Source organism: Trematomus bernacchii, unplaced genomic scaffold, assembly GCF_902827165.1.
Source record: "Trematomus bernacchii unplaced genomic scaffold, fTreBer1.1, whole genome shotgun sequence".
Taxonomy (NCBI): domain Eukaryota; kingdom Metazoa; phylum Chordata; class Actinopteri; order Perciformes; family Nototheniidae; genus Trematomus; species Trematomus bernacchii.
In genome coordinates this window covers 1,292,519-1,318,725 of record NW_022988050.1, presented here as the reverse complement: position 1 = coordinate 1,318,725, position 26,207 = coordinate 1,292,519, and the positions used below count along the sequence as shown (strand labels likewise).

Genomic DNA, 26,207 nt, shown 5'->3' with positions numbered 1-26,207 from the left:
CTCTGAGGACCTCCTATGGGACTGAAAGAATACTTATTGTAACCCTTTCGGTGTTATCTGAGGGGGATTTCTGTGTGGTGTTTCCGTGGGACCCTTGAACTTATCACCAGACTTTACTTACCTCATTTCAACCCAGAGCCACTGCCTCAAAAAGCACACACAACACATGGAGAATGTTTTCTTCCGTTTTAAATGTTTCATTGATTACCGTACCGTACTGCGAATGACCACAGATTTACCTTCACAGTGTGCAACTCACTCTCAAAGTCCATTTTGAACAATTTTCTGTATCTTTAGACATGAGAAAACATGTGCAGCTGCTTGTTAAATCCAGCAGGGGGCCTCATTTGTAGGTCTTTTATGAAAGTAAACAAGGTCTTGGCTTAATCTTCAATTCAAATAGCTTAGAAGTTTGCAACCACCTTTGTAACTTAAGTTGCAAAGAAACTAAGAGCGTCACATTTGTTTTTGGATGAACTTGTCAATTTCACTCATTCATAACCCAACAACAGGGTCCAAAGGTGTAACATTTATGCATGAATATTTGTGAATGTTTTGTTTGGAGGTTTAGTGTTTATTTGAAAGTCAAATCATGCCATCACATGACGAACGGCCTCCTAAAACACAGTAGATCATTTTGTTCTAGATCTGACCCGTTTCTGCAGTTTGCTATCCTGAGTTAACATAATTATTTTTGGATTATGTCTGGATAAAAGACAACTGACAATGGCTTTCAGTTCTTAATGGAAAAAGTATTCAAATACAAAGTTTTGAATTGTTTTAGTTTAGTTTATTTCAGCACCAAAGAAAGGTCTCATGTTTTATAAGTTGATCTCAGAACCATGGACAGCTCCATATTTGCAAGCTATTTAAGTACATAAATAAACAGCTCAGCATTAAAACCGTTGAACTGTTTGCAAAGCGACCACATGGACCTTCTGTCTGCTCTAGTTTTAGCAAATACATTATTTAATTGCATTTGATTCAAAACATAAATAAACAAATTATGACAAATGACTGATTTGGGTTGAAACAGTATGAAATTAAAGCGTCCACTGTAGCACAGCAGTAAACATGAATTATAAATACTGCCTGACTGCGCTTTATCTGCTCCTCTTCATCTCCAGCCTATCACAGCTGACTTCTCCCTCAGAGGGGGGAAGAGGGGGAGCCCGGACACTTTTAAATAAACACTGATCGAGGAGCATTAAGAAAGCTATTTTTCTTTCAAGCCTAAACAGACATTAAACAGCCACCATGGTTGAGTGGACCGAGCAGGAGCGCGCCATTATCACCAGCATCTACTCCCACTGTGGACTATGATGACATCGGGCCCAAGGCTCTCAGCAGGTACTTCTCATACTGTAAAGTAAAGTTTAAACAAAATCCTGGACATATACTGCTTCTTCTTATTGATCCTGTGTCCTCCTCCCCTGCAGGTGTCTGATCGTTTACCCCTGGACTCAGAGGCACTTCGGCAGCTTTGGAAACCTCTACAATGCTGAGGCCATCATGGGCAACGCCAACGTGGCAGCGCACGGCATCAAGGTGCTGCACGGCCTGGACCGCGGCGTGAAGAACATGGACGACATCAAGGGCACCTACGCCGAGCTGAGCATCCTGCACTCCGAGAAGCTGCACGTCGACCCCGACAACTTCAAGGTAAGGTTTCTCACTCCTTACACACTCAGGTTGTAAATATGTTTAAAGGACTTTCTTTAATGGTGTGTTTGCTCTTGGTGTAGTTGCTGTCTTGACTGCATCACCATCGTCGTGGCCGCCAAAATGGGACACGCTTTCACTCCAGAGACACAGGGCGCCTTCCAGAAGTTCCTGGCCGTCGTGGTGTCCGCCCTGGGAAAGCAGTACCACTAAACCAGCAGCTTGTGCTCCTGGTAACCATTAAGGAGATCTGACGTCTGTCAACATGTCTCCTCAATAAATAAATAAAGTTTCACTGAAGAAATGTTTGGACACATAAAGTGCAGAATTTGTGTAAGAAGATGGAGATTAATGTATGCCTAATACATCACTGAATTAACCCAAGTTAAAGATGTGAAAAATAAAAAAGTCTAATTGTGTAAGCAGCTCCTAATTTCTAACCAAAAATAGAAAACCAACATTGTTCAAAGCTATCGAGTCAGTAATAAAGTAGTACAACTTAAAACAATGCATGGTGAGTGCAGGAGGTTTCATACATTCCTGTAGATCACCATTAACAATGTCACTTAGAATTTATGGGATTTTTTTAACACCTGAAATTTGAAAACCAGGGTAGGAAACATAGAAGAAGCCAGCAAGATTAACCTAGATTTTTTTAAATATGTGTGTATTCAGAAATTATAATTTAGTGGCCCCCATCCAATAATACAATAAAATACAACGTTGTAAAGCTTATTGGTGTTATAGGAGCTGCATTTCTGTCTTGTTATTCCGCGGTACTCTTATCACAAGCTATGGCTTTACTTGAAAGCAGATAAGAGGCTCCAACCCGTAGTGCCTCAGGATGATCAGGAGACCTCAGTTCAACCCAGAGCCACTACCCCTACGAGCACAGAAACCAGAACACAGGATATGCTCTACTGTGTTAAATGTTAGTCATTGTATATCACTACCAAAGAAAGGTCTGAATGTTTAACACGTTTATTTCAGCACCATGGAAAGATCAGGCATTACAGTATTAAACATTCATTGAAAGTATTATCAATTAAAATGAGCCTTAGAGTTTTTCGGTTAAACACTTTATTATAATTGAAACAGTAAATATTTTTTCAAATGGAAGTACAATGGATGCTTTGGGTAGTGTACATTAGTCCATATTGTGATTTTGATAAAGTTCTTATTAATTGTTCAGCTCTTCATGTTAACATACAATTAAATAGTAAGTCCTGTAAATGAAAGTGGAATAAATAATATATTTAATATTCAATCTGGAAACTCTTCCAGTACAATGTAACAAAGTAGAAATATTCCTACTAATATGTTTTACATATCAAATCAAATCAAATCAAGGTTTATAAAGTACATTTAAAAGCGATTTTTGGTCGGGCCAAAGTGCTGCACACGTAACAACTACAATCACATAAAAACACATTTCTATAATCACAATAAAAGACAATAAATTACAACAGATATTTAAAAAGAAAACATAGGGAACAGGGACAATTTTAATTGCACATTTGTATTATTATAAAAATATACACATATATAAATATATCACATCATACAACATCATACATGGTTTTTATATATACTACAAACACACGACTGGGCCTGGGTCTCATCTGTATTTCTCGGCGAGCACGGCTGCGAAAGCTGACAGGTACTTGTCCATCGCTGCGTGTGCAACCGCTGTGAAGTCATCGCGCATGTGACAGGACAGGGCGACGAGCATACAGTGGGACAAGAGCTGCAGACAAGGGAGAGGCTTGTTAGTCACAAAACAATGTAGTTGGGCCAAATCAATAAAGAAACAATCAAGGCAACATGTTTGGATATCAATAGAAGAGAAGTTAAGTCCTTCTTGTATAAACTATATTGAAAATACTTAAGCACTTCCCGTTTTCAAGCACAGGAGTAACGGGGCAAAGAATTGTAGTTTGATATGTACGGAAAATGTTTTAGTTTGGACTTTTTGTTGTTGTTACGTTGGGCTCTGAGCTAAATGTGACAGTATTAACAACTGTTTTTTGAATATTTATAAACCAAACTATTGATTTAGCAGGGCAAAAATGATCAGCGTATTAATCTATAAAAACAATCATTAGCTGCAGTCCTGTACAAAATGGTAAAAAAATATCTCCACCAGCTAAAGAAATCCAAAGCTATATCTTGCTTTCACACTATTGCATGAGTAGTTATATTATAGTGATATAATAAATAAAATATATCAGTTAGGTTAGGGTTAACCTAACCCTAACTCTAACCTAACCCTTTCGTACTGACTATAATTGCATTTTACATTAAGTACATTTTCCTGAGTGTACTTCCACAGTTAACTGTTTTGAAAATCAGTACTAAATGTACTTATGCTGAGGCTCTGAATACTTCCTCCATCACTGTTAATGAGCAACTGTTAATTAAATAAAGAACCATTCATTATTCTCAGTATAATTGATTAATAGCACTATGTTGGGAAAATACTGAATGTACTCTTCCAATATCAGAGTAGCACATGATAACAAAGGCCCTACTGTAGCTGTGTACATAACAGAATGTATGATTACCTAGAAGAGCATCAGGACTGTTTTAGGCATATGATAGCTATGTGATTAACATGATGATTCAGCCTCTATGGAGATAGACATATGACTGTCATGTTTATTGCTTATGCAGGCCTTAGCTAATCTGAACTAAACATTGTATACTGCTTTGAACCGGTATTCCCTTGTGACTGTGTAACTCCCTCTCTTGTCAAATCAAATCAAATCAGGTTTTATTTATATAGCACATTTAAAAGCGATTTTTGGTCGAGCCAAAGTGCTGTACATGTAATAAAAACACATTACTACAATCACAATAAAAGACAATAAATTACAACAGATATATATAAAAAATAAAATAAAAAAACACAAGGAAAAGTCAGGAGTCGTGCTCCGCTCTAACTAGAAAGCCAGAGAGAAGAAGTGTGTTTTTAGTGTAGATTTAAAAACCCCTAGGGTCTGGGCCGACCTCACATGGAGGGGCAGAGAGTTACAGAGCCTAGGGCCAGCTGCTGCGAAGGCTCGGTGCCCTCGGGTTTTAAGCCTGGTCTTGGGCACTACCAGCAGCAGCTGGTCAGCAGACCTTAAAGCTCTGGCTGGGGTGTAGCGCTGGAGGAGTTCAGCTATATAGGCCGGAGCCAGCCCATTTAGTGCTTTAAAAACAAATAAAAGGATTTTAAAATCAATTCTGAACCGAACTGGAAGCCAGTGGAGTGAGGCCAGAATTGGGGTGATGTGGTCACGCTTTTTGTGGCCAGTCAGCAAACGTGCAGCTGCGTTTTGGACTAGCTGCAGGCGTTTAATTGAGGCCTGGTCCATACCCACACACAGAGCGTTGCAATAGTCCAGTCTCGAGGTTACAAAGGCGTTAATAACCCTTTCTAAGTCATTAAAAGATAAATACGACTTGGTTTTGGCCAATAGTCTTATTTAAAAAAAGCAGGATTTGACTACGGTGCTGACCTGCTTGTCGAATTTAAAAGTGCTAGTGAAGGTCACTCCAAGGTTCATGACCGAGGGGAGGATGTTTTTTCTTGTATATCAGCATGTGAAGGACACTGTTTTTTCTTGTATATCAGCATGTGAAGGACACTGTTCAGGAACTAGTTGTACCAAATGCTCTGTATGTGATGACTACTTCCATTCTTGAGAGGATAATAAATACATGGATCCTGATTATTGAAGCTCAAGCCGGAGTGATATTTTTCTAACACACAGGTACCTTGAAGTTGGTGGGGTCTATCCGGAGCTGGTAGGCGTGCATGATCTGCAGAGGAGTGAGGGTGACGGTCAGCTGGCTGATGTCTTTGGATCCCTCTGCGAAGGCCAGAACGATCTTCTTCCCGTGAGAGAGCAGGTGGGGCGAGCCACGGCTGATGTCCAGGTGGGAGAAGTAGGTCTTGCTTCCCGGGAAACAGGCAAACATCCTGAGGAGGGATTGGGAATGTTAGTGGTATTACAATAATTCACATTGTAGGCACCTTTTCTACCACTAGGGGTCTCTGAATCAAAACAATAGCAACATTGAGATTTTGGTTGGGTCCATTGACCTCATTACAGTTTGCATCTCCTGATAAGGATTACTTCTTTGTTCAATAATTCGTCTTATCCTCTCCGGAAAAAATGGAGTTAGTGATTAAAAATAATGGAAAACCCAGAAATAGAGCAATTTCACGTTGTTGACCAAATTGTTAGAAATCCCGCTAATCCAACATTTTCTTAGCATGATTTTAGGTTACTTAAGATCCCGACATCCTGACTAAAAACCTTTATCAGGATAAAACAAAAGGTTAAAAAACAAGCAAGATGGAAAGTAGTGTTTTGTTGAAGAATTACTTAAAACTGGAAGAAAGTAAGTAAGTAAATGAATATGACAGCTTCTGACAGACAATACAACCTGACCATTGCTCAAAGGGGATATGACGCCATTTCCGCTGACCGAATGGAACATACCATGAGTTTTGATTTAAAGGTTTTACAGGTTTCTCTTGGTTTAAAATAAATGGAAAACCTTTGATATTATGTAAGAACTCAACTCAACAAACAATAAAACAAAGGACTAGTCGTTTTGTGTTTACATATTACACAAAATCTTTTAGGCAAAGAAATTCATATAATTTACCTCATTTTTAAATCACTGAATATGGAACTGGGATTATTTCTTGCCAGCTTTTAAGACACAACTAATTATATGAGTTAATATAATTATACACTTTATACTGTGTTATTGTTATGAAGCATTATGAACATGTATGAATAACTTATTTGTATATTTGAATATTAATGACTGCTTGTACCTATAATCATGCAGGGCTTTGAGCAGACTATAACACCTTGTACACAAGTATGTTTATAATGTATTATAGACATTGGCATTATAGAAATGGCTACTGTTATGTTTTACAAAATGGAGAAACATTTTTAGGAAGCCTTTACATTCATGAACACACACCAGACCTATGTGGAGGAGGGGTCCAGTTTTCCATGTTAGCTAACAATTATTTTACTACTCAGTTGATAAAATGACATGTATTTCCATTCATTTCACACGCAGATTATATTTCGAAGTGTTAACCTACCTGAGAAGCGCATCTGCTCCAATTTCCTCAGCCACAGGAATCAGTCTTTCCCATATTTCTGCAATGAGCATTTTCTCTTTATTTGACAGCATCGCAGCCTATTGCATTGAACTTTACAAATATTCACTGTAGCTGAAAGTACAATGACTTTGCAGCGGAGCACTTCGGATTTAACGTGCAGTGCGTAAAAGGCGTTAATCAACCATTTTATCGCCAATTTAACGACGTTACGGGAAGAAACGCAGAACCGGATAGACAGTGAAAGTAAACAAATCCTTCTGTGGTTAAAGCTGAAGAGTGATGGTGAAGGTTTGTGTTGATCCTCTGCTCCGTGTTATCAGTGCAGACAGGCAGGGTGGGGACTCCTCTGCGCTATCAGCTGTTCCACATGCGTCACTCTGGGGATTTTCTACCATAACATTAGTGGCTGCTGCGGGAGTGCATGCACTTTATTATTTAACTTTGTTTATGGGGATTAAAAGCAGATTGAGCTGCTGTATCTGCTTTAGAGTGGCTTCCTTTTAATTATGAAACTGAAACTGAATAAGAAGTGTCATAATTGTTTCTCTGTGGAGAGCAAATGCGGCTTCCTGTATATAGGCAACATTTCTTTATGTATTCTGTATTCTGTAAGGGAGAGTTAAACAAGTAAATAGGGTCAAATGTGGCAATGGAGGCTGTGGCACAGTAGACTAATGCGTTGGTGTTTGGATCAGGGGGGGTCACAGGTTCAAACCCCACTGCAGTCAGCATGTCGGTCTGTTCCTGGGCCCAAATGGCTCCTGTGGGGATTGTCCACAGTATTGAGTATGTAAGTCGCATTGGATAAAAGCGTCTAACAAGTGACATGTAATGTAATTTAGAACTAAAAGATATCACTATGAAACCTTCCCTGTTGATTGTTTGCATTGACGTACTTTTTGTATTACAAGTCTTCTGAAATCTTTACATTTTGCAAATGAGGCATTATCTATTTCTCACATTTGGTTAATTTAAGATAAATCTACATATGCATATTGAAAAAGTTAGTAAAGTAAGCACCTAAATGGGATTTTTGGATGCTTTTCCTTTCCACTGAATTAAGACATGTTATGGTGAATAGCCCAAATCCTCTCCTTTACCAGTGTATTACAAATATTTTCCTTGTATTGTCACCCCTTTAAAGTGTCTTATTGCACCAATTGACGAGACATTAAAGTATTAAATGTGAGTCAGGAGCCGTTTAGCTGTTATCTGCAGCTCCATAAGCTGCTGGTCCAGAGCCAGGGGGCATGAGGCCCGCCTCCATCAGATACTGCAGCTTACATTACATGTCACTTGTTAGACGCTTTTATCCAAAGCGACTTACATACTCAATACTGTGGGCAATCCCCACAGGAGCAATTTGGGGTGAAGTGTCTCAGGGACACAACGACATGCTGACTGCAGTGGGGTTTGAACCTGTGACCCCCTGATCCGAACACCAACGCACAACCCACTGCACCACACGCCTCCCTTTATTTCTGCTATAGCACAGCATTTATCTTTTATTGCACATTTGAAGAGAAACCTTCAAGCCCAAGATCCGTAAAGCAGACAGGTTCAATATGTTGGTGACAGGATTTATCCGTTTATAAATATCAATAAATCTGCCAAATATTTCCCAACACGGTTAGAGTTTAATCAGATTATCACATACTAAACGCCACAGAGTGAAGCTTTTAGTAAAGGCTTTAGGAGCCTCTTGGGTTTTTGGGGATCCAGAACTGTTACCCAATTTTCCCCAATAATGATCCAGCTTGGAAAATGTTTGCACTTGGACTATGCAAAGACTAAATATAATACCTTAAAATGCAATGTAGCCTTTTTTTTTTTTTTTTAAATCTAAAAGCTTTTATAGTACTGGAATTAATCAAATTAAGTAAGTTTGAAGACATGATTTTAAAAGACATTATTGATTGTGAAGTAAGAAATATGTTATAAAATGCTCAACTATATCAACAGAAAAGAAGAATCAACACATCTTGCTTTCATTCGATCAGCTCTGGTTATGAATATATATATAACTTTTTTTTGGACAGTTGCATTGATTGTTTGCATTTCAAGCAGCTGCAGAAACCACAAATGGTGTTTTTCACAGGCAGAAAGTCATCTGAGGTCGTCTGGGCAATAAGGCAGGAGATAAGATGGGGTGTTTGTGGAAGAGAAAGTAGTCAGTGCCAGCGAAGTCACCATATCACTTCCAGAAAGCTCAGCAGTTACTATGGTAACCTTACATGACCCCCTTCCCCTCCTACATACATGCAGCATTCTCGCTTTAACGCTCATATGCAGAGGTGGGAAGAAGTGGAGTACAAATACTTCGTTACTGTACTTAAGTACATTTTTCTGGTACCAGTACTTTACTCCACTACTTATTTTCTGACGACTTTTTACTTTTACTTCTTACATTTTGAACCCAAATACCTGTACTTTCTACTTCTTACATGTTGAACACAAATACCTGTACTTTCTACTTCTTACATTTTCCAACAGGCTGGTTCCTTTAGTTTGAATGTGTGTTTGGTGGCGTGATCATTATTATTTAGAGTCATTGCGTGCCTATTGATTTGAACACGATCCGTGTATCCATCATTTCCTGGTCTTCTCTAAAGAAGAGGGACCAATGACAACGTTGTCATGTTGCCGTTGTTCAGCATGGAAACATTCATTAGCTAACAATGACATTATTGTTCTATTAATATAAAGGGAGGTCAGGTACTCTTTAAAACAGCTGCTAGTTACAGTATGGGTACTTTTTACTCAAGTACATTTAGAAGCCCATACTTCTTTACTTTTACTTGAGTAAAGAAGTTTAGTCAGTACTTCTACTTTTACCAGAGTATTTTTAAACACGAGTATTTGTACTTCTACTTGAGTAAAGGATGTGCGTACTTTTGCCATCTCTGATCATATGAGGTTTCATACCAGTAATAGTGCTTATACAGTTTAGGTTAGATTTTCTGGTGCACAGATAAACATATTTTCCAACGTTTACAATGATTGATGATAATATCTGATGCAAATGGATGATTTTAAGAGTTATGGACACTTAGAAGACTATTTAAAAACATATAACATTGACTACACATCCACAACAAATGCAGTGTTTAATTCTAAAAATATATGTTTTATTTTTTAAACATTGTCAGACTTTGGGTGTCAGCTGTAACCCAGTGGATGAGGGCTGACTCAGCATAATAAGGGGGCTCTCAGTGCCTCTTGCTGTGTAACAAAAATGCAAAGTCATGCTTTCTTTTTCAATGTGGTACAGCAAGAGGAAAGCATTGATAAGCAGGAGGCATGTTTTTCTTAGAAAGTACAGAATATATGCTCTATTCTATGTTGTTAACTACATGTATTTATAAAGATGCTAACATGTTGTTGGTTGATAACTATTTGAATTTCTGACAGGTATCACAATTGTCCATCTCAACTTCTGATATTTATGTTATGAATTACACAGTTATATCTGCAGGTTAAAACTTCTCTGCTCCAGGTGAGGCTTGAACTCACAACCTCAGCATCGCTCTGCAGGTTACTGTCTTATAAGTACCGCGCGCTGACCGATTGCGCCACTGGAGCACAAAAATGTGACATAAGTCAAATCGTTAGCCTAATAGCATAATTGCCCAAGTCATTTTTTGGCCAAATTGTGATATCTGCCTAACTTTTCTCTCCTACCACTGCTGCATCACCCTGCCTTATTGCCTATGTCCTCAGCCATCAGAACGCATTTTAGAGTCCAAAATCACTATCTGCCTAAGTCATCTCTTTGACTTAGGCATTTTTGACGCTACATACAAAGATGGCGGACCGCATGAGACAGAGGGCTCTGTTGACCACAAGTGAAGCATTAGCTCTTCTTTTTGATTCATCTGGTGAGCTAGTTCATATTTCTTCAACTTTCTAGACACTAAATGTACTTTCAGTCAATCAAAGGGATTAGGAACTGTGTGTTTAAATGTTTAATCACATTTCTGCGACAAGGTATGATGAAGTAGCAACACTCAGCAACTTTATTTTCTTCTGCTTCAGGGTCAGGAAATGAACTTGATACCAATTTAGAGAAGGACTCAGAGAAGGATTTAGATGACAGTAGATGTGAGAAAGAAGGAAATGACATAGACACCGGGCAACGGATTGAAGAAGAAACAGCCGATGAAGCCTCCAGAGCTGATTCTGATCCTGATTCATGGTCAGAAAGTGAACACGATGACTCTGTCTTGGATGAGGACTATAGGCCTAAGAAAGATGACCTCCCAGATGATGATAGTGATGCAGACACGGCTCAACATAGTGAAGAAGAGGCTGCACTTGAAGCTCCCGCTGTTAAACGTCATAAGCGTCCAAGGTCACATATGTGGAAGCGACAGGTGATAAAAGAGAAGCGCCTTAAGGGGGAGAATTACAAGAACGCAACGGGACAGGAGAGGCAGCCAAAGACCATGGGCCCACCCTGCACATCACAGCACTGCTTAAGGTCGGAGAAACGAAGTTGTGAACTGCTGAGTGAAGAAGAGAGAACGGATATCTTCAACAATTTCTGGTCCATGCCCTCCTGGGAGACACGCAAGCTGTATATCCAGACTTTAGTGGAAAATGTGCCTATAAAGCAGAAGAAAGGTGGTGTTGCATCAAGGAGAAAAACGTCCCTATCATACCACCTGCAACTGGCAGATAGATGTAAACTACCTGTGTGTAAGATTATTTTCTGTTCAACCCTTGGCATTGCCCCCAGAACCATTGGATCATGGTTAACTGTGGACATGAAAACAAAAACTGATCCGCCCAAACCCAAGATCAATAAGACTGGTCCACATATGCCCATATCAGATGCTGACCAGACCTTCCTGAAAGAATGGCTATCTGGGCTGCCTACTGTTCCATCCCATTACTGCCGTCAGGTTCCCTCTTATCAGGATAAGAAGTTTGTGGAGCCGGGAACAGTTCTAAGTGACCTTCACAAGGAATACCAGAAAGCTGCTGGTAAAAGTGGAGCACGTGTTGTGAGTGAGACATATTTCCGAAAAGTGTTCAGTGAGCAGAAATACTCTGTGTTCGTACCAAAAAAAGACCAGTGTGATGTATGTACCGGCGCCAAGGTGGGAAATATAGATCAGGATACCCTTACTACTCACATGAAATTAAAGGCTCAAGCTCAAGCTGAAAAAGCTAAGGATAAACAGGAATCCAGTGACAAGGTCTCAGTGTGGACAATGGACCTTCAGAGCGTTCTTCTGTGTCCCAAGACAAAAGCTAGCAAGATGTATTACAAAACTAAATTACAGATGCACAACTTTACTTGCTTCAACCTGGGTAACAAAGATGGGTTTTGTTACGCCTGGGAGGAGCATGAGGGCTCCCTCAGCAGCGAGGTTTTTGCCCATCTGCAGTACAAGCACTTTGAGTCAGTCCTAGATGCCAACCGAAACATCGAAAAGGTCATAATCTGGAGTGATGGCTGCGGCTATCAAAATCGATGTTGTACCATCACAAATGCGTACCTAGATCTGGCCATGAAGCATGGTGTCACCATAGAACAAAAGTTTCTGGTTGCAGGGCACACACAAATGGAGTGTGACTCCATGCATAGCCTCATTGAACGGCGTACCATCAAAGATATTCACACTCCACGTGATTACATTGTCATCTTTGAGACTGCACGTTTGCACCCATCCCCATACAAGGTGACCCAGCTATACCACAGTGACTTCATGAAGTTATCTTGGGCCTATGTCACCAAAATTCGACCAGGCAGAAAAGTTGGCGACCCCACAGTCCATGACCTTCGGGCTCTCCAGTACTTGGCAGATGGTCGAATCCGGCACAAGTTGGATTTTGAGTCTGACTGGGAGGACCTACCTCAGCGACTCAGCATCCCTGAAGAACCGGTCCACTGGGTCCCACTCTTTCCTGCCCAATTGCCAAATACTCTCAGGAAATACAATGACTTGCAGGCAATGAAACCAGTACTACCAAGAGTGGCCCACCAGTACTACGACAACCTCCCTCATCAATAGAAAACGAGTTCACACAGCACCTGAGTAGGATTTGGTTAAGGTTAAACAAGTAAAACAACTTGGTTAAGGTCAGACATTAAGAACAACTTGGTTAAGGTTAGAGAGGTAACACAACTTGGTTATATTTAGGACAGTAAAACTACTTTTCTATGTTATGTTTGTATAAATGTGTAAAAAAAGTTGTGTAAGAAAAATGGCCTAAGTCATGGCACATTCTGCCTAAGTCATTTTTATTTGTTATGCAATTGATGTTGTGTCTTTTTTTTTTGTGCAAATTAGTTCACACATCTGGTTGAACTTACTGTTACAAAATCAATAAAAAATACCAATGTGCTTGCTAAACATTTAGTTTTTTCTTGTTTTCCAACAACATTCAAATATGACATGGGCAATTATGCTATTAGGCTAACGAAATTATCAATCTTGTATATCATAAATGTATCTGTTGCATGGACTTGAACAACATACCTTAAAGGGGGACTATCATGCAAAATGCACTTTGTGATGTCTTTTACACATAAATATGTGTCCCCGGTGCGTCGGAGAACTCACGCAGAGTCGGAAAATAAAACCCTCTCTCTTTTCCTCCGTACCCACATCTTTTAAAAACAGGGGTACAACGAGCGGATACAGATTTGCTGCCGATCTGACGTCAAATCGGACACTCAGAGCTAACCTGTACTGGAGAACACATGTGTTTAAAAAGCATGCAGGAAATAAAAAAAGGAACTCACCTTGTGATAAACCCGCAAGAGAAAAAGTATTTGAGCTCCATACTGTTTCAGAAATAATCCTTGATGTGGTTTAGAACAGGATGGCGTTTTATCACAGCAGAATTTAACTTTATCTCCGCTAGAATTCTTTAAACAAGTAAATAGGGTGAAATGTGGCAATGGAGGCTCTGGCACAGTGGACTAATGCGTTGGTATACAGATCAGGGGAGCACAGGTTCGAACCCCACTGCAGTCAGCATGTCGGTCTGTCCCTGGGCAAGACACTTCACCCCAAATGTATTTTCAAGCTAAGGACACAACATGTGCGTTTCTGTAACAGGGCTGCAATAGAGGGGTATGAGCAGTATGAGGCATGGCTATAATGGGTGATCTGTTTGGGATTTTAAGCAAAACACTTCACAGACATGTTTTGTATAGGTATGGCCCTACAATATATGTTTCCAATATAGCTTAATAGGCACTTTAAAGAGCCCTATTCTGCTCATTTTTAGGTCCACATTTGGACTTTGTGCCTCTACTGTGACATGTCTCCATGCTTTAATGTTCAAAAAGCTCTTTATTTTTCTCATACTGCAGCACCTCTTTTCACCCTCTGTCTGAAACATCACAGGGCCTTTTTAAGAGTTCCCACAGACTAATGGCGCATTTCCACCATGGCGCGGAGCGCGGTTTAAGCGTGCCGTATCATGCCGGGCCCGTTTTTGGTTGCGTTTCCACTAGGCCTAGTTCCGGCCCGGGGCTACTTTTTCACATTTTTTCTGGCCCGACAACATCGTGGTTCTATCGGGGCCAACAAACAGGGCTGAGTCGGGCTGAGTTTGCTAAACTAGAGAGAGAATCGCTGGCAAGGGGGCTACAACTACAACAAGATGAACATATTTGACCGTGATTTAATTGTAATACACGTTTCAAAATGATGCAGAAGTAACAACATACTGATACCGGTTAGTAAAAACCATGAATTAATGCTTTGACAAGTCTGCAGACAGACGGCAGGCGAAAAACCTTTGAAAATGCGCGTCTAAATGGAGATCGGCTAAGCTAACGCAATATATGCTCCGACCGTCCACACTCACAACAACGGCCTACAGACATAAATAAACCAGCGACTGTATTCGCCATGACACAGACAGTCTGTGGTTTGTACTTGTTTAACTTTTGTCTAGTTTCTGAACAGATATGACGAGCTGTGAGCTTGAGTGCTAATAGCTAACGGCTGATGTTGTTTTTCTGTGGTGCTCATTGAAGATGACGTCACGGCTCCGCCTACATTGCGTTACTATACCCCAGTTCCTAAACTGTAATGGAAGCGCAGCATTAAAGTGAGCTGGGCCTAACAAGGCCTTACAAAACCGTACTAAGTCGAGCGAGGCCTGCGGTGGAAATGCGCCAGAACAGAGGTTGTGTGTGTTGTCAGTTCACCTCACTATTAAAACTTCTGTGCTCCAGGTGAGGCTTGAACTCACAACCTCGGCATCACTCTGCAGGTTACTGTCTTATAAGTACCGCGCGCTGACCGTTTGCGCCACTGGAGCTTGAAAATAGCATATTACTGTCAAATAATCCCACACAGAAAGTCTGTCAGTTTAATAATGTGAATTAACCTAATATGTTGGCATATGAAAGCATTTTGTTAATGTTCTCTTAAACAATGCTTTCCTCTTATTTTTCTTTTTAGCTGTGAATGACAAACCAAAAACATGACTGTGTTTTAAACTTTATATCAAGAGGAGATGACATACTCTATACTTGTCTGCATGGGCGTAATTTCCACTGGGGACAGGGGGGACATGTCCCCCCCACTTTTCAAAATCCCATTTGTGTCCCCCCCACTTTTTTTTTTTTTAATTTAAAAAAAAAAAATGTACGCAAGCGGTCATCGTCACGGAGGAGCGTCTGTGTGTGTGTGTGGCACGAGCGCATCTTGTGAGAGAGAGATAGAAAGAGAGAGAGACAGAGAGAGAGAGACATAGAGAGTTATGGGGGTTGTTGTTAGCATTTGGTGCTAGCTCGGAGCTAATGGAGATTAGTAGCTGTTTCAACAATAAGGAGAGGGAGAGCTCTTTCCTGTTGGACTTTGAGAGACTGAGAGACAGAGACAGAGACAGAGAGAGAGAGAGAGAGAGAGAGAGAGATAGTTACGTGGGTTGTTGTTAGCATCTGGTGCTAGCTCGGAGCTAACGGAGATTAGAAGCTGTTTCAACAATAAGGAGAGGGAGAGTCCTCTCCTGTCGGACTGAGAGAGAGATAACGTCAACTCAGGGAGGTAAAGGACTCTCTTGAGTGATTAGGTTGTAAACTTTAGTCTAGTTATCTCAGTGGGTCTCAAACGGTTTGGTCATCTATGTAAACAAATATTTCCATCTATGTAATATATAGTTGTATATAAAATAAGTTAAGAAATCCTTCCAATGTGTACTATAGGTCAGTACAAAAATAAAAAACACAGTTTGAAAGGGGAGTGATTAGTCAAATATGCATAAATAAAAAGAAAAAATGCAGACTAGGTAAGATAAAGATATAGAGAGGAGTTTATCAATGATTTGTTATTGGTTGTGAGAATATTCTAATGGCTTTTTGATTATTGAAATATATACAGTTCTGTTTCATATGAGTGTTGAGAACTGTATCCATAAATCTCTTAATGTTGCCCTCAAAGTGCACCAGATTGATGCATTCAACTTCAATTTAAAGAAACAAATCTTCCCTAGAGGATGTCAGGTAATCACAAATAAAACAGGTTCACATGGATAGGATACTAGATAAGTGTGCACACTCATTATATACACTACACATTTTTCTTGGATTTGTTAACACTATAGTCCCTAATATATTTGTAGAAAGGCAGGAAATGGAATTAAATTGAGAAAATATTTCATTGCGGAGGACCCCCTGTTTTGTGTCCCCCCCACTTCTCAAACCAAAGTTACACCCTTGCTTGTCTGTGACTAAAGCAGTTGTTGTTGTGATAGTAGCAGGAGGTTTCATCTCTTCCTCACCAGTAATGGGCGCTGTTTCACTCTTTTGCTTACTGACTGCTGATGAGATTAGAGTCTCTCTGCAGACCAGAGCAACCACTGTGTAGAGAAACTCACCAAATGTGGTCAAACTGGTCCGTCTGTATCGGTTTCTTGGTATCCTACACATTTTTTTTGCTCAATTCCTTAAAATAGAAAATGGTGATGATGTTCTTAGACAAACAACCAGTGACCCTAGAACTAATATAAAAATAGAAAATGCTATTAATCACAAGGTTACTGGAAAATGAAAAACAAGACGTAAAATGTCACACTGAATTAAACCAAATCAATAAACTGTGACTTTTAAAACTTTCATCCTTATGTTTACCTCTATCTCCTGGCTAAATGTATGATTGATTTAACTCAAACAGGTGGAATCAATTTGAATATTACCTTGTGTGTGTATAATAGAAATACTGTGACAGTTTAAGTGGGCTCCAGTGGCGCAATCGGTCAGCGTGCGGTACTTATAAGACAGTAACCTGCAGAGTGATGGCGAGGTTGTGAGTTCAAGCCTCACCTGGAGCAGAGAAGTTTAGCTTTCTAGTCATCTGCATGCAACATGAAAGTTTAAAAAGGTGTTGGTGCTGCCGGATATGGCACCCCCACTTTAACTTTGTCCTAGATAGTCGTACTGTCACCAACATCAGACTGGTGTTTGCTGTTCACCTGTAGTTTGTGCACACAGAACCATTTTACTCTGGGCTCAGCAGGTGAGAAACTAAAGAGGGGCTTCCATATGAGGCAGACCAGGTGTTGGTGCACTGGTGATATAGGCGCTGTGGCTTAGTGGTAAAGCGCCTGTCTCGTAAACAGGAGATCCTGGGTTCAAATCCCAGCAGTGCCTCTTTGACACAGAGATTATCTCTACAGCACTGAATGAAATTTACAATACCTGCCAAAAAAGGTTAGTTTCACATCCCACCACAGTCCACACAATCACATCCAACAAGGAGCAGGTAAAAGAGCCTACTTCATTTTTCTTTCTAACAAAGTTATGTTTATATTCAGAGTAACTCATAAAAACTCATTCCGTGGATCTATATGGTTTAAAAAAAATAATCATATCAATTTCCTTTTAACAAAAAACCTTTACAAAGTAGGCGCTGTAGCTTAGCGGTCAAAGCGCCTGTCTTGTAAACAGGAGATCCTGGGTCCAAATCCCAGCAGTGCTTCTTTGTTACAGAAGATATCTCTTGAAATCTGTGCTACATTCACCTCAGAAGTAAGGGTTTTAGTGTGGGCGTAAAAACGGCCATTCCCAATGTCATTGATGAACCCTCGCAGATTATCTGATGTCACCTGGTAAATACCTGCGAGTGCAAGATCTCAAAAGTATAAATACAATGAGACAGCACTTTGTGACACATCCTATTACCTTGATGACGAATGTTAAGTACAGCAGTGGATTTGGGACTTTTTATATTATATATATTATTTGCAGCCTGATAATACATTTGTTGTGGAAGAATGAAAGGAAACAGCTGAGCCCATAACTAAGAAGAACAAAATCTGAAGGTGGTGTTGTGGCTTAGCGGTAAAGCGCCTGTCAAGTAAACAGGAGATCCTGGGTTCAATTCCCAGCAGTGCCTCTTTGTTACAGAGAGCATCTTTTAAGATAAACCTCTCATCGTTACCACGTTCAATAACATTCAACAGTAAATGTTTGGTATAGTTTGTACTTCAAAATGGCTTAGATTAAGGTTTAAAGTTGACTGTTATCCACCTCTGAAGTAATGGTTTGGATTAATTTGTGTGTATAAACTAGATTTTATAATCTAGATGTATCTGATGCCCACTGGTAAATATCTATATAAAGAACGGTATTTGAGAAAATCATAATTTATAGAGGTTGGGTGTTCCTAAAAGCACCCATTTCACTTTCTACTGACAAATGAAAGCCTAAACGAAAGACTCTCTAGTCTAGAGCATAGGAAAATATTTGGTTATAATAACAGATACATTTAGAAAATTCAAGAGTAATGGCTATTGTTTTTGATATTATTGCCATTTTGTGCTCCAGTGGCACAATCGGTCAGCGCGCGGTATTTATAACACAGTAACCTGCAGAGTGATGCAGAGGTTGTGAGTTCAAGCCTCACCTGGAGCAGAGAAGTTTAGCTTTCTAGTCATCTGCACGCAACATGAAAGTTTAAAAAGGTGTTGGTGCTGCCGGATTTGGCACCCCCACTTTAACTTTGTCCTAGATAGTCGTACTGTCACCAACATCAGACTGGTGTTTGCTGTTCACCTGTAGTTTGTGCACACAGAAACATTTTACTCTGGGCTCAGCAGGTGAGAAACTAAAGAGGGGCTTCCACATGAGGCAGACCAGGTGTTGGTGCACAGGTGATATAGGTGCTGTGGCTTAGTGGTAAAGCGCCTGTCTCGTAAACAGGAGATCCTGGGTTCAAATCCCAGCAGTGCCTCTTTCATACAGAGATTATCTCGACAGCACTGAATGCAATTTACAATACCAGCCAAAAAAGGTTAGTTTCACATCCCACCACAGTCCACACAATCACATCCAACAAGGAGCAGGTAAATGTGCATGTCTAGATGTTTCTTTATATTCAGAGTTACTCACCTAAGCTCATTGTGTGGATCTGCAGGCTTTAAATTAGAGGTGTCATGCTTTTCCGGTTATTACCCGTCCCCTTGTGTGTTATGAAGGTTTTTATGCATGTAAACGGTGTGCAGAGTCAAAACCCTCAAAGTACACCCTGTAGCGAGTAAAACTCTAACACAGAAAATACCTCCCCAAAACGCCTTGTTGGAGATACGTCATTGTCCATTTGATTCTTCCGGGGATGGCATGATGTCAAGCCGTACCCGGAACGAAATGGACCAATCCGTGGAGCCGTTACGTTACGTCCGCGGAGCCGTTACGTTAAGCCCCCGCTGATTGGTCCAAATTGACCAATCCACGGACTTCCTCACACACACATCTGTGTGCAGGGAGCATGCAGCTCAGCTGATTTCTCCTCCCTGGCTGCAGGCTGATAACAGACAGTTGGGATCGCGGCGAAATTCTCTCTGCAGACCCATTCTCACAGCGTTTATCAACCTTTTTCTTACTCAATATCAAGCCACACTTATTGTTTTTACTTCGGATGTGAGTTTGTGTGTGCTCAGGATGAGTTTGGCTGTGTTTCGCTATGTATCCTAAACAAGGAAACAACACCTCCACGGAGCTCAGCGCGATTCACAACGTCCCGACCAATCAGAGCACACTGTGCTCACAGGGAGGGTGGGGGCTGGAGCTATTGGAGCTACAACGAGCCGTTAAAGGCAGAAAGTGAAATTCAGTGAATACACGTAGTTTACAGAGATGCTGTATGAGAAACCAATGTGAGTTTGGAAAAATGCACAGTATAAATCTATTTTAGTATAACTCAACAATGGAATTATGATCAGTGGAAATGGCCATGACACCTCTCCTTTAAACAGTGAGTAAAATCAACTTCCTTTTAACAAAGAATATTTACAAAGTAGGCGCTGTAGCTCAGCGGTCAAAGCGCCTGTCTTGTAAACAGGAGATCCTGGGTCCAAATCCCAGCAGTGCCTCTTTGTTACAGAAAATATCTCTTGAAATCTGTGCTACATTCACCTCAGAAGTAAGGCTTTTAGTTTGGGCGTAAAAACGGCCATTCCCAATGTGATCGATGAACTGAAGTTACCTACTGTAACTCCAGCTTCTATGAGTATTGGCGTAGCCCTCTAAGGCTATCGCTATTGGGTAATCCCCCTGCGCACCCGCGCAGCACTGAAACACTTGTAGTCCACGCCCGCCCGCAAGGTGGGCCCCACCCTCGGGCTCCCTTCCGGTATAAATAGGAAGGAGGCCCGACAATCTGCTCCCACACAAAACAACTTTTCTTCAGCTATTCGTGGAGCCAGTGGGGCCCAGAACTTAGAGGGCTACGCCAATACTCATAGAAGCTGGAGTTACAGTAGGTAACTTCAGTTCTATTTCGTATATGGCTTCGCCCTCTAAGGCTATCGCTATTGGGTTAAGGGCGAAGCAAGATGTCGTCTGCGCCCCACTGGGTCGCCCCGGTACAAGAAGCACAACCACACATGCTCAGATAATAACCCATGCCTATTGCGCCATGCGAATGGCGCATCACAGTCCCTGGAATATATCATAACATGAATAGGACCATGAGAGGACGAAGGCTGGGAATAATACATACCCGTCCGCTGTGAGAAAGTAGAGACGAAAGGTCACACTTTGCCCAGTGACTGAAGGAGGGGGAATAGCAGCTCTCTGTGTGCAGACAGGCAGAAGAGCGCACAGCTGGGTCCCCAACATCACACACTCTGACAAGACATTCCGTACGAAATGTGTCAGGGGAAAAAAGAGGGAGGTCCCTCTCATAAGAGGGAAATACAGGCCACTCTCCGTGTGCCGAGGCAGGAGAGAGGCGCACAGCTGGATCCCTGACGTCACTCACTCTGACAGGACACTCAGCACAGGGTGTGTCAGAGAGGAATGGGAGACATCCCTCAAATAAAATTGAATAAAGGAACAGGGAGAAGACCAAGAAGCAGCATTGCAAATGTCTTCCACTGACATTCATCCGTGCAAAGCCGTGGAGGAGGAAACATTCCTCTGGCTTTGAGGAGGGGGAAAGAAGCCAGCCAGGGTGATCACTCTTGACCTAAAAAGGTTTGTGATGACCTTAGCCTTAGGCATGAAGCCGGTTTAGCATAAACGGCTGTCCTCCCTGGCGATTGAGGTAGGCTGCCGTGGCCTGTTGGCTGGGCGAATAGACACATGTTTGATTGTACAGCAACGGGGCGAAGTGCTGGAATACTTCCCAACCCGGAGAACAGCTCCAGCACATTTACCCCTGACGCACGGGGTCGGTGCGTGGGCGAATGAACCACCTCTGGAGACCCCTCCTGTGGGGGAGACCCCGGGGAATCCCCACGTGATCAGCTGACGTCATGCTGAGCAGCTGTATCACGGAGAGGGCTGTCACCACGCTGTGGGATGTGACACGCTGGATAGGGAGCTGTCAGTTCCTCCACTCGCTGCAGCGAGAGCCGCACTCTGCTGGCTGAGTTTTATTCCACTCGCAGATAAATGAATGTCTGGGGGGGGAAGAGGACAACTCGAGCGAGCTATGCAGTTTATAAACCAATAGGTTAAAACAGCAGGCTTCTGCAGCGAATGACCCACCTCTGGAGTCTCCTCCTGTGGGGGAGACCCATGGGGATCACCGCGTGACCAGCTGACGTCAATGCCGAGCAGCTGCGTCACGGAGAGAGTTAGACACGCCGGAGGAGATCTCGCTGCAGTTCCTCCACTCGCTGCCGCAAGAGCCGCGCTCTGCTGGCTGAGTTTAATTCCACTCCCAGATAAATGAATGTCTGAGAGGGGAGAGGGCAGCTCTTCTCCAAATTCATTATGAAAACCCAGGCTTTGACAGATGCGATACGAGATGTATCGTCTGTAAAGCGACTTCCTCATGCTGGATCGAGCCTATAGCAAATAGCAGGTCGTCCAGAGAAAAAACCCCATTCTCATCCCTCCTCTCTGTGTAGTGGCTCCAGCCTTCTCTACACAAAATGCGAGGAGCCAGGGAACATCCAAACAGCAGACGATTGTCTGGTCTGATATTCCCTGAAAAGAGAATGTCCTGGTGAACACATTCCAGCACCTGTTTGATCGTCAGCATGGGAATACTGACAGATCAAGGATGGGTCTCACTCCCCCATTGGAGAGGCTTCTCTGTGATATGCTGTAATGGTCGTCATGACCGTGCTCTGTAGGAGGCATATCTGGGACAGAGGAATGCCGCGAGCTATGCAGTTTATAAACCAATAGGTTAAAACAGCAGGCTTCTGCAGCGAATGACCCACCTCTGGAGTCTCCTCCTGTGGGGGAGACCCATGGGGATCGGACGCACATGCTCGAGATGTGTTGTGGTCGTCATGGCGACGAGCCACGTCAGAGCCCTCGCCGCCGCAGCCCGTGAGGCACTCTTTTATTCACCCAAGGTGGGCCTGGAGCAAAAGGGCTGTGAGGGAGCCTCCACACGCTGCGTTTCACTCCGGCTCTCATCATGAGGCGTGTACACGCTCAGGGGATGAGTGGAGGTGTGTGCCGTGACGTCCACATGAGGCGTCATAACTGCGCTCATGGGCTTATTATGTGTGGAGGAGACGTATCTCGGACAGAGGAATGCCGCGAGCTCTGCGGTTCATTAACCGATAGGTTAAAACCAGCAGGCTTCTGCAGCGAGCCCTGCTGTCTACTAATCAACAGATTGGTGGCAGCTGGCTTAATTAGCGAACTCTGCAGTTTATTAACCGATAGATTAAAAACTGCAGGCTCTTACACAGAGTGGGGGGTGAGAAAACCAACCTGGTCTCACCAGAATGCGTGACTCCACCACGACTCCTTAACACCGCATTGCGTGGTGGAGTCACAAACTTTGCTACATTTACGTGTCTGCACCACGCAAACAACCCCAATGTAAAGTGAATGAGGCTCCTTTGTCGTGGTGCACACACGCATTTCTACAACGTCCAGCAGTGAGCTTTTATTCTATAAAACGTTTTTAAAATCTACTTTATAGCTTGTAGTAACTCACAGGAGGCTTCTTTTATTTTATTTGTATTCATAATAATTTTTATTTTTCGTCAGAATGTATTATGGTGCATTATTCACCAATGTTTGTTCTCAAAAAACAGTGCATTGTGTGTAATACAACTGTGATTTTTATTAAATTAGTTTGTTTTTAAGGAAGGCCAGAGCTTCAGCTGTGTCAAAGAGATTGTTCCCTTTAGTTAACGTTATTTAAAAGATAATTATATTCCTATTTGATCAAGTACCCTTTATTGTATTACGGACCCAAAGAGCTGAGCGTCCATTCCCATTGGATAATGGAGCATTTTACACCCGGAAGTAAGTATTCTCCTTACTGTCCATTGATTTTATTTACAGTGATATCTGCACTACTCATCAACTCAAAAACACCAGATTATCCTTGTTAATTACACAACATTGATTGGTTTAAATTGTGTACAATGCTTTTGTATTTTCCCCTTTCGATTCGGAGAAACAAATATGTTTTCGGAGTGTGTGGATGGTAGAAGACACTACACTACCCAGAATCCTCAGCTATTGTTCCGCTTTGCCTCAAGCTCTGTGATTGGTTGACCTCCAACTGCATTCCAATGAAAAAAACGTTTCGTAAAAGATCAAATCATACTTTATTCAGCAGTGCTTGCTTTACTCTTTGAAAGTCATCACATGAATGCATTGTAATGAATGGTTTGGCTGCATTAAACATTACACATCTGTCGTAGTTCTTTATTTATCTACGGAGATCGGGCCTCAGAATAGACCGGAAACTATTCTTTTACCGTTCTATTTTAATTTCACAATAAAGTTAGTAGTAATAATTTGTTTTGATATTATTGTTTTTTATTAACTACTAGACCGCTGGGTCATGTTAAGACCATCTTTTCTGTGTTGCTGTGGGTTTTTTACATCGCTTTTGTGTTACAAATATCAAAACAATAACAGAATATATCCGTCGTAAACTAAACCAGAAACAGCAGTATATTTTATTTTGTTAACACTGTAAACTTGACAGCTTTTTAACCCGCACCTCCTACTGGTTAAAGCACGTTATTACACGTTTAGAGTAATGCAATGCAGGTAGATTGGGTTGCTTTTTAATGACTGTTTTAAAATGCCTTTTTCTTAATGTCTTTCATTTTGTAAAGCACTTTTGAATGTGTTATATTTGATGAAAACATTTAAATATTAAGAGTACATACTCTTAATATAGTGGGAAAGTGGAAGGTCAATGATATAAATAATATAGAATAGAAGATATCAAGAAGATACTGTAAGTGATCTCTACAATAAAACAGTTTAGTGCCTGATAGGAGGATGTGCAAAACAGACAAACTAATAAGGCTTTATTTAAACATTAAAGAATACTTTAGGTTAAGGTCTTCTTTTAAATAAGAAAAAAGCTTTGGGGGTATCTACAGATATTAAGCCTGACAAAGTACTTAACGTCTAATATATCGCATGGTTTGTTTTGGAACTTGACAATCAACTTTCCTTCAATGTTAACTATGTTGAAGCACTTATTTTAACTGATATTATACATATTAATTATACTCTTATAAGATATATGTAGATCGTATAAGAAATGTGCAGAATATGTTTAATGGTGGAGGTACACAGATATCGATAGATGATTGAACTGTTGATGAACCTGTGACCGAAGTATTTCATTCATTGCATAACTACACCGTAGTTGTGTATATGATATGTCAATAAACCTTAGAAAATCTTGAAATCTTGAAAGGGATGTGCAAAATAGCCATTATATACAGTTTTTAATTAACTATTAGCAGAGAATAACGAGTAATGAATATGCTTTATAGGGATCTGCAGATAAATATTTAGTCTTCTCAAGCACCCACTACCAAATATCTCGCCTGATTGTTGGCTGAATTCACTGAATTTTACTCAGGTGTAACTAAAGTCTGATTTAAGGGTTGTTTATATTTCACATCATTAATCCAAATCTGTAAAGTAACTAAAATAAATGTAGTGGAGTAAAAATACCAGGTTAACCTTAAAGAAAGCCCTCAGGATTATAAAAGACCCCCATCACCCCACAAACTGTTCTGTCTGCTGCCGTCTGGCAGGCGGTACCGCAGCATCCGGACTAAAACCCACCAGACTCAGGGACAGTTTCATCCCACAGGCCATAAGACTATTAAACACCTGAACTTAGAAACAACATCCATAACATTCATCTGGCTGCTACTTAGAAATTATTTATCTAATATATCATATTCCAATCACTTGTATATAGACTCGTATTGCACTATTTCACTTTTTACTATTTTACTATTTTTCTTTTTGTATTTACTTGCACTATTTGTTCTGTGTAGCCTATCTGTTTTATTGTGTTGCACTGTTGGAGGAGCCTGTGACCTAAGGGGGGTGGGGGGGGGGGGGGGGGGGGGGGGGGGGGGGGTAGGACACGTTCTAAGCACATGGTGTAGTCCCATAGCTGAGGATTCTGGGTAGTGTAGTGCCTTCTGCCATCCACACACTACGAACAAATATTTGTTTTCTCCGAATCGAAAGGGGAAAATACAAAAGCATTGTACACAATTTAAACCAATCAATGTTGTGTAATTAACAAGGATAATCTGGTGTTTTTGAGTTGATGAGTAGTGCAGATATCACTGTAAATAAAATCACTGGACAGTAAGGAGAATACTTACTGCCGGGTGCAAAATGCTCCGTTATCCAATGGGAATGGACGCTCAGCTCTTTGGGTCCGTAATACAATAAAGGGTACTTGATCAAATAGGAATATAATTATCTTTTAAATAACGTTAACTAAAGGGAACAATCTCTTTGACACAGCTGAAGCTCTGGCCTTCCTTAAAAACGAACTAATTTAATAAAAATCACAGTTGTATTACACACAATGCATTGTTTTTTGAGAACAAACATTGGTGAATAATGCACCATAATACATTCTGACAAGGGTGTAACTTTGGTTTGAGAAGTGGGGGGGACACAAAACAGGGGGTCCTCCGCAATGAAATATTTTCTCAATTTAATTCCATTTCC

General features: G+C 41.1%; 2 protein-coding genes and 8 non-coding genes across 10 annotated transcripts; 7 read left to right on the top strand and 3 right to left on the bottom strand.

Moving 5' to 3' along the window:
* Window positions 1-1,242: 1,242 nt before the first annotated feature.
* Window positions 1,243-1,982, top strand: LOC117473601 (hemoglobin subunit beta-1-like). Its single transcript, XM_034119271.1, is given in 4 exon segments — window positions 1,243-1,311; window positions 1,313-1,350; window positions 1,440-1,662; window positions 1,746-1,982. Coding segments are annotated over 4 exon segments (327 nt in total). The 5' UTR covers window positions 1,243-1,257; the 3' UTR covers window positions 1,758-1,982.
* Window positions 1,983-2,625: 643 nt separating this feature from the next.
* Window positions 2,626-7,119, bottom strand: zgc:163057 (uncharacterized protein LOC563335 homolog). Its single transcript, XM_034119270.1, has 3 exons — window positions 6,782-7,119; window positions 5,425-5,629; window positions 2,626-3,409 (listed from the first exon to the last, which is right to left on the bottom strand). The coding sequence occupies exons 1-3, from the start codon at window positions 6,871-6,873 to the stop codon at window positions 3,281-3,283; spliced, it is 426 nt and encodes a 141-aa protein (XP_033975161.1). The 5' UTR covers window positions 6,874-7,119; the 3' UTR covers window positions 2,626-3,280.
* A 3,171-nt stretch (window positions 7,120-10,290) lies between these two features.
* trnai-uau lies at window positions 10,291-10,384 on the bottom strand. Its single transcript has 2 exons — window positions 10,347-10,384; window positions 10,291-10,326 (listed from the first exon to the last, which is right to left on the bottom strand). It is a non-coding gene; the product is annotated as a tRNA-Ile (tRNA).
* Window positions 10,385-14,997: 4,613 nt separating this feature from the next.
* On the bottom strand, window positions 14,998-15,091 carry trnai-uau. The gene is made up of 2 exons: window positions 15,054-15,091; window positions 14,998-15,033 (listed from the first exon to the last, which is right to left on the bottom strand). It is a non-coding gene; the product is annotated as a tRNA-Ile (tRNA).
* A 1,919-nt stretch (window positions 15,092-17,010) lies between these two features.
* Window positions 17,011-17,104, top strand: trnai-uau. Its single transcript has 2 exons — window positions 17,011-17,048; window positions 17,069-17,104. It is a non-coding gene; the product is annotated as a tRNA-Ile (tRNA).
* Window positions 17,105-17,351: 247 nt separating this feature from the next.
* Window positions 17,352-17,423, top strand: trnat-cgu. The gene has a single exon. It is a non-coding gene; the product is annotated as a tRNA-Thr (tRNA).
* Window positions 17,424-17,678: 255 nt separating this feature from the next.
* On the top strand, window positions 17,679-17,751 carry trnat-ugu. Its single transcript has one exon. It is a non-coding gene; the product is annotated as a tRNA-Thr (tRNA).
* Window positions 17,752-18,096: 345 nt separating this feature from the next.
* On the top strand, window positions 18,097-18,168 carry trnat-agu. The gene has a single exon. It is a non-coding gene; the product is annotated as a tRNA-Thr (tRNA).
* A 765-nt stretch (window positions 18,169-18,933) lies between these two features.
* trnat-cgu lies at window positions 18,934-19,005 on the top strand. The gene has a single exon. It is a non-coding gene; the product is annotated as a tRNA-Thr (tRNA).
* A 1,065-nt stretch (window positions 19,006-20,070) lies between these two features.
* On the top strand, window positions 20,071-20,143 carry trnat-ugu. Its single transcript has one exon. It is a non-coding gene; the product is annotated as a tRNA-Thr (tRNA).
* The last annotated feature ends 6,064 nt before the right edge of the window (window positions 20,144-26,207 follow it).

Coding starts and splice junctions, on each gene's coding strand:
- zgc:163057 (XM_034119270.1), bottom strand. CDS start 6,873: ATGCTGTCAAATAAAGAGAAAATGCTCATTGCAGAAATATGGGAAAGA. Junction 5,630..6,781: donor GGAGCAGATGCGCTTCTCAG/GTAGGTTAACAC, acceptor ATCCCTCCTCAG/GATGTTTGCCTGTTTCCCGG. Junction 3,410..5,424: donor TAGACCCCACCAACTTCAAG/GTACCTGTGTGT, acceptor CCTTGTCTGCAG/CTCTTGTCCCACTGTATGCT.